This window comes from Mangifera indica, chromosome 3, assembly GCF_011075055.1.
Source record: "Mangifera indica cultivar Alphonso chromosome 3, CATAS_Mindica_2.1, whole genome shotgun sequence".
NCBI lineage: Eukaryota > Viridiplantae > Streptophyta > Magnoliopsida > Sapindales > Anacardiaceae > Mangifera > Mangifera indica.
Window position 1 is genome coordinate 9,453,217 of NC_058139.1, and position 7,321 is coordinate 9,460,537.

At 33.6% G+C, this 7,321-nt stretch overlaps 1 protein-coding gene across 2 annotated transcripts; it reads right to left on the reverse strand.

Moving 5' to 3' along the window:
• Positions 1 to 447: 447 nt before the first annotated feature.
• Positions 448 to 3,306, reverse strand: LOC123211807. Of its 2 annotated transcripts, none has more exons than XM_044630716.1 (3): positions 3,060 to 3,306; positions 1,001 to 2,932; positions 448 to 895 (listed from the first exon to the last, which is right to left on the reverse strand). In XM_044630716.1, exon 2 carries the CDS (start codon positions 2,750 to 2,752, stop codon positions 2,081 to 2,083), a length of 672 nt encoding a protein of 223 aa, XP_044486651.1. In that variant the 5' UTR covers positions 2,753 to 2,932; positions 3,060 to 3,306; the 3' UTR covers positions 448 to 895; positions 1,001 to 2,080. The 2 variants fall into 2 exon arrangements, with proteins under 2 accessions (XP_044486651.1, XP_044486652.1); XM_044630717.1 differs by having other exon boundaries at positions 1,001 to 2,849; positions 3,060 to 3,228.
• Positions 3,307 to 7,321: the final 4,015 nt, after the last annotated feature.

Genomic DNA, 7,321 nt, shown 5'->3' on the forward strand with positions numbered 1-7,321 from the left:
TTTTATATCCTTTGAATTTCGGTATTCAAAAGAAAAATAAAAAACCAAAAGCAGAAAGATTTAACAAATGGATTTGCAAAAATGGGCAAATGATACAGAAAAGTAATACAAGGCCGACGAAACATAATAAAAAGAAAGCCCACAAAATCCTAGTTTCCCAAAAATCAAATGAAAAAGAAAGGAGCCTTGGCCCTTCAAGTAAGACCGCCCCCATCTGCAGATGTTTGGGCAGAGCAAAGAACGCAGCAGAAAGAAGAGCTAAGAGGAGAACAGAGTAGCACAGTTGAAGGTTTCAAGTAAACCAGTATTCAGGCTTTAAACTCTTCTAAAGTTAAAAAGACAATTTCCCCAATATCCTTCTGAGTAATCGATTTCATTTACTAAAACAGTGTGAACAACAGAAAGATACTTGTAACAGCATCGCAAACATCTAACATGGCCAAAAACTTCATTTTAATTAAACTATATATGCATTAACATTCAACACAGGTTACAAACTTTCATTTAAATCTTACTACAGAAGCATTAACATTGTTTATCAGAAGACATCATGCAATCACGAAGGGTGAACAAGTCTGACACAACATATTGATTAACTCAATAAGAAGAGTGATCATCTTAGTCTGACACTAGATATTGACTCCTCTGATGGATGAGACTCTTGGTACAAAGATAACAAACACTCTTATGACACAGGTGACAAGAAAAGGAGAATGCGTATATTGGAAACAGCATATCTTGATTACATGAAATCACAGGAACTGCTTACAGTTCATTACAAGAAAGACACAGACACAGCATACAGCTCCATGTGAGACTAACAGTCGAGACTACAACTATGATCAACATGTTCCAGTCCTGAGAAAGCCTGCCAAACACTTCTCACAATGGTACCCTGGAACACAAACACATTGATCTACCGTCAAAAACACATATAATTACTTCAATATAATAGTAAATCTATAGAAGGATTGAGAGATAAGACATGGAAAATTATTACCTTGTAAATGGCTTGGCACCAGTCAACAATCTCCAAGGAAAATAAGCTTTCTGAAGAGCGGTAGAAAAGTAGTGTTTCTACTCAGAAGAACAACAAACTAATAGTGGTAAGGATAAAGCAACACGGATTGAGCTTAACTTAAAGGAGCAGAGGTGGCAAATAACTACTTTCAGTTCCCCCTCCCACTTTTCACTCTCAAAAAACACGAAAAAGTGGTGAAGGGGAAGAAACACATGTATACAAAGGATTTAGATTCAACAGGAAAAAGAGATGTTAAGAAATTGTGAGTATAAAAGAAGAGATGCTTGATTGCTGGGCATCTAAGTGAGGGAAGGTTAAACCAAGAGGAAGAGTTAAAATATAAGGATCATATAAGTTGCCAATTGAGACAGTTACTAAGAAACAAAAAGCCTAATCGAAGTAAGAGATCAGATAGAAAAAGAAAGGGTTTTGAAATCGAAATCAAGAAGATAGAGATGAATTAACAAGAATAAACAGAGATCTAAGGAACTTGTGAATGGTCTAATCAAGATTCTTCAGTATATACATGTTATCTAATACTAGAGGCCTAAGTACTTTTGCTCGAGTCCATAACTGTGAGAATCAACAGCTCGACCCTGAAGATTATATTATAATGACATGTTGTCATCATAGATTCCAAATCTATCAAAGATATAATTTCCTTCAAGCCCAATAGCTTAGATAGTAGTTAATTGCTCCATCCCACGCCAAACATGCATTCACCTCAACATAAAATCTCATCCTCCTGCTTCCCATTCAAGTCAACTTCCATCCGTGTAGCCACACCATGATATAGTAACTTTGCCTAACTCCACATCAATCTCAAATGAAAAATCTGGAGATTGTTGACCCACCAGAGCCATCCACTACACCAACACAAACAACACAGAACCCCAAACGACTCAAACTACCAACCCAAATCAAAAGATGAAAAAACGACCGCATATCAACTTCCACTACTAACCCAACTCTTTATTTTCTTCTACTGTATATACAATCTAACACTACCCACTTTGAAAACTAAAGTTATTTGCAGGAGCACAAAAAGCTCCTTCTACTTCATTCATCAACGTTGTCAAGATTAAGAATGCGACGCAGAGTCTTTGTCGCAGAGTCAGCACTAAGAAATATATCCCTAGTACAACCAATAAGCTCCCTGGTTGGTGATGAAGGTGCAGATTTAGCCACTGGGCGATCCATTTCAACAGCAGTCTCATCAGCCACTACCGGCAAATCAAGAGAAACAGTGCGTTTGGGGCGCATGGAAAACTTGGGAATCGGCAAAGAGCTCGGCGGTGGTGAGTTGGAGTATGCCGGCCCAGCCCACAGCTCAGACAATGAGAAGGATTCAAACTCACCAAGGAGTTCCCCAGTGAAAGGTCTCTCATTTCTTGGAGTATTCATGTTGATAGCAATCGGGTTGCTTCTAGCACTGGTCTTCGATTTCGTTGTGTTGTTGTCCAGAGAGTACGAGTTCCCATTAACACTTGATGGTGGTGTTTTAGGCGAAGATGAAGAATTAAACGAAACAAAAGACGAGGATCGTTTGGTCACAGGAGCAGAAAAAGTCTTGATCGGGGTTGGAAGTATACCTGCTCTGGATTCGAAAGCTCTACAGTTAACATCTCTGAAGTTTTTTGACGGTGATGACCCGTATCGACCCGACCCGTTTGGCTTGACCTTGCCATAATATTGATTCTTATGTTGAGCCACAAAAACGAGAGTCTCCATCACTGAATTAAACAACGACTACTTGTTCCGAGTTATGCCGATTCTACGAACCAACACAGCAGATCCACGGTTAAAGATCCCAACTTTAAGCTCCGAACTGCAGCAAAATGCATGAAAAACTACTGGATGATCTTCTTCGTGATAAATCCAATCAGAACATCGATTAATTTCCAGATATTCCTAAAGAAAAACAATAAAATTTATAAAAATAAAATTGAGAAAGTAAAGACTAAAAACCTAAAATCTAAAACCAGAAAACAAAAGAGTTTGACGGTCATTTTCCCGAGAAAGTGAGAATGGAAAATACCTGAAACTGAAAGAGAAAATTGACTGCGAAGCAGTGGAGAAGAGATTGTCAGATCTGAGAAAGTGAAGAGAAGTTGTGATGGTTGTTTGCGCTTCCGATTTTTGAATAATCTGGATTAAATTGCCAACGAAATGGAGAAGAGGAATCCACGGATCTGAAACGATTATCACAGTAGCGATTAAATATCATAGGCTAGCCTTCGACTGGTAACTGTGATTAGAGAAATGCCCCTGGATTTGACGTTATTCACGAATATGACATCATTCAGTTGAAATGTAGGCAAAGACTATTGACCCTCAGCTGTTCTGATATTCTATAGACTTTTGAGTTAATTGTTTGACTGTAAAAAATCAAATTTTTGTTGCGTAAATTAAAATAATGATTTTAATTAATCAATTTACAAAGTTTTTTATAAATGAAAGATATTTAATCCTAATTTTAAAAAATTAATAATATTCTATTTAAAATGATATAATTCTTAAAAATAAATATGAAATGGAAAGTGAATAATTTGGTTGAGGCCAGTTTGGTAAAAGAGGAAAGAAAAAATGTGGGGGCCACGAAAGTCATTCGAAGCATCCGGACAAAAGATGGAGTTAAAGGCCTGGTTGGAGCGTTGCGAGTAGGGTGAGGCCTAGGCCCCTATTCGGCACTGACACCTGTCAGTTATTATTTAATATTTTGAAAAACTAAAAATAAAACTCTGTATCAATTATTACCCGTATACGAATCAAGACTTCTAAGAAAATATTTCAAACAAAAGCTCACAAGGGCATCGTTTTATCCTCTATACATACATACATGCATACATACATACATGCATACATACATATATATATATATAATGCGATGAAATTTCAAATTTTCACATGATAATTTTTAAAAATTTAAAAATTTATTATAATGTTAAAATATAAAAATATTATTTAATTAAAAACATTTAAAAAATTAAAGATTTAAAATATTTTTTAATTTAAAAATCTAATAATTTTTTTTATTTAAAATTTCAAAAGTAGCTATTTTTCTTTTAGGGTTTTAAAAAATAGGAATTATTTTTATCTCAAACAAAAATGGTCATGGCGGGAGGAAAAGAGGACCTATAAGTTTGTTGAAATAGGAGGGAGAGAGACCAAGGATGAAGATAGTCGAAGACAATGAATTTTGTTGAAAAGTGATGACAATTTCAAAACTTTAAAGAAAAAATGCTCATTTTTCAAATTTTAAGTAAAAGAAAATTGTTAGATTTTTAAACGAAAAATGCAATAAATTTTTAATTTTTGAAATTTTTTTAACTAAATAATATTTTTATCCTTAATTATAATAGTAAATTTTAACAAAATGATAAGTATTTAAGTTTTTAAAAGTTAATAATAAGAATTTAAGGTATTGTAATATATTCGAACCTTGGGGTGGGAATAAATCTTTTGCCCAAAATATATTCATAATTGTTTTGAAAAAGAATATAATAATCCCTTTAAAAAGGTATTATAACATATTCAAAGAGACGTATAATGATAAATATAAATACGAAGTGTTTTCTCGTAAATAAATTTAAGTAATTTTTTTTCATATTCTTGATTAGTAAACAGAGAATAATTAACTTTTGACTATAGAAATCTAAAAGCTTGATTATCGGCTAAACCCTAGTGGATAAATAGATCAAAATCAGAAAAAAGAGATCACTGTAAGCATGAAATTGAAAAGTAAAGGGAAAGAGGGGAATCGGATACCTTTTCCTTTACATGTTTTTTGGGAAACCAAAATAAAGTGGGTTGGTGGGGTTCTTTTACTTGGTGGGTTTATAAAGTGAATAAATAAATAAATAAATACAAAAGGCTGTCCAAAATATTGTTCTTGTTCAACTTTTATTTGCACGCCCACTCCAAGCCTAACGACTACATGTCTGTGAAATGTCATATCTACCCCCCACCACCGCCCATGGGTGGTGTAGAATTTAACCCTTTGGAATTACGGGTAAAAGTGATTTTACAAAAACAGATAACCAACCGAACAATAATATTATTTTTATGAATATAAAAATAAATATAAATTTATTTGTAAAATATATTTAAGAAATTGATTTTTTTATTCGAAGACCGGCTAATGATTTTTTGAAAGCGATTACTGGAACCAATGTACATTTCTTTATGTTCTTCCGCTATACTATTCCCCATTTTCCCTTCTTCTATAAGAAGTGACGAAAAAGGTGAATCAGACCCACTTTGATGCTGAAATAAGGTGAAACAACAGTTTAGTTTCATGTACTCTGCATTCAGAAGCTTGGAATCAGTTCCTTTCTGGACTTGATGCACACTCAAAACAAGCATATAAATAAGACCCAATAGCACCTTATTTGAACTTGGTCGGTGAGGCAGATTCAGAAATTTGAGAACCGATGATGTCACGAAGTGGAATTACCTGAATTATTATTTGCAGATTTATTCTGGGTAGCTTTAGAAACGAGTGGCCAGTGGGTAGGGATGTTGAAAATTCTCCTGTAATTAAATCGAATTAATTTTTAAATAAAAAATTAACTGTAAAATAGGTAATTGAAAAATTGACTTAAATATTGGTTAAAAATATAAAAAATCGATGTTTTGATTTGTTTAATTTTTAAAACCGAATCGAATTGAACTGATTTTGAAAAATTAAATAAAATATTAACAAAATACTAATAATATATTTTAAAATAATTAGAAAAAAATGATAAAATAAGATGATCCATTGAAATTTAACTCAAAATCAATTAACTAAAAATTCGATTTAATTAATTAACATTTTCGGTTTGGTTTATAATATTATCCAAATTAAAAATTCGATTCAATTAAAAAAAATCGACAAACCAGTTTAATTAAATAGTTTTGAACACCTCTACCAATGATAGCCATTAGGGAAAGATTCATTCTTAAATTAGAGACACTAAGGCTTGCAGTAGACACAACGGCTGTGCTGAGTTGAGTTCGGTGTGATTTATTGTGTTTAGGGGTCATATGTTATGTCAAGGTTCGTCAAAGGGTGGGTTTTGTGTAGGGCTGGATTCGAACTGAGCTGAGCCCGGCTCAGTTTTTTTATGGCCGGCTCGAGTTCGATTCGAACTGAACTCAGCTTGGCTCGACTTTGGCTCGTTTTCCATTCGACTAGTTTATGGCTCGGTTCGACTCGTTTTTCATATTAAAACGGCACCGTTTTGTATATATATGAATCAAAACGATGTCGTTTTGTATAAAAAATTTAAAAAAAAATTACTGAGCCAGTTTGAGCTTGGCTCGAGCTCGATCGAGCCAAGCAGAGCCTGACTCGTTTTCAATTCGAACCGAGCTTGAACTCAAACTGGCTCAGCTCGAATCTAGCCTAGTTTTGTGGGCCTTATCGGCTTGTAGCATGATAAAGCCAATGACACGGTCCAATGTCTCTTAGGTCATACTTCCATATGTCTCTAGCGGACTAACACGTGTGTTTTATTGGGGTGGCATACTATATATATATATATATATATATATATATATATTTATTTATTTATTTATTTATTCTTTAATTTTTAATTTTTAGACTGGTATCTCTGGCTGTGGGCCTGACGCCATCAACAAAATTATGGGTCGTGCCTTCTGAGGGCTATGTTTTTTCTAACGGCCCAAATCATGCCACGGCTCAACCCAAGCAGTTGGACATGCCTAGCAAGGCGGGGCTGATTTGTTTTACCGGATGAAAATTCTCTCTTTTTCATTTGTTAAATCTTCTGGTTCTTCATTTTGCAATATTAAAACATATTAAAAAACCAACTGAAACAGTAGATGCATTATTGTGTTTTTAATTTCAAAACTTAGTTCAAAATTAAATAATAAAAAAAATTTGGTAAACAAAACTAGGGTTTAACGTAACAATAAAACTATATAAACTAATTAATTATAAATACTAACATGTATTTTCACGATGACTTTTTATTATATGATTAAATAATTTGAATTAAAAATAAAATATCATATATATGATTAGATGAGTATTATCTTTAATCATAGCACTTTCAAAAGTGATTCTGAAATATAGAGTGACCCTTCCTCTATACTAGTTTGTATGAATAGTATTTGATTAATTGTGCTCTTTCAACTATTCCCAATGTGTATTGGTACATCTTGGGTATGTCCGTTTCTCATCGAATCCCTGAGATAAGTGAAACACTTATACATACGTTTCAAGAGAATTTTCTGACTTCGTTTGCAAGTAATGAACAATCGCTCAACAAGATAAAAACAATATTCTCGAAT

What these genes read in the sequence shown, in the direction of transcription:
- LOC123211807 (XM_044630716.1), bottom strand. Translation starts at nt 2,752, where the DNA reads ATGGAGACTCTCGTTTTTGTGGCTCAACATAAGAATCAATATTATGGC.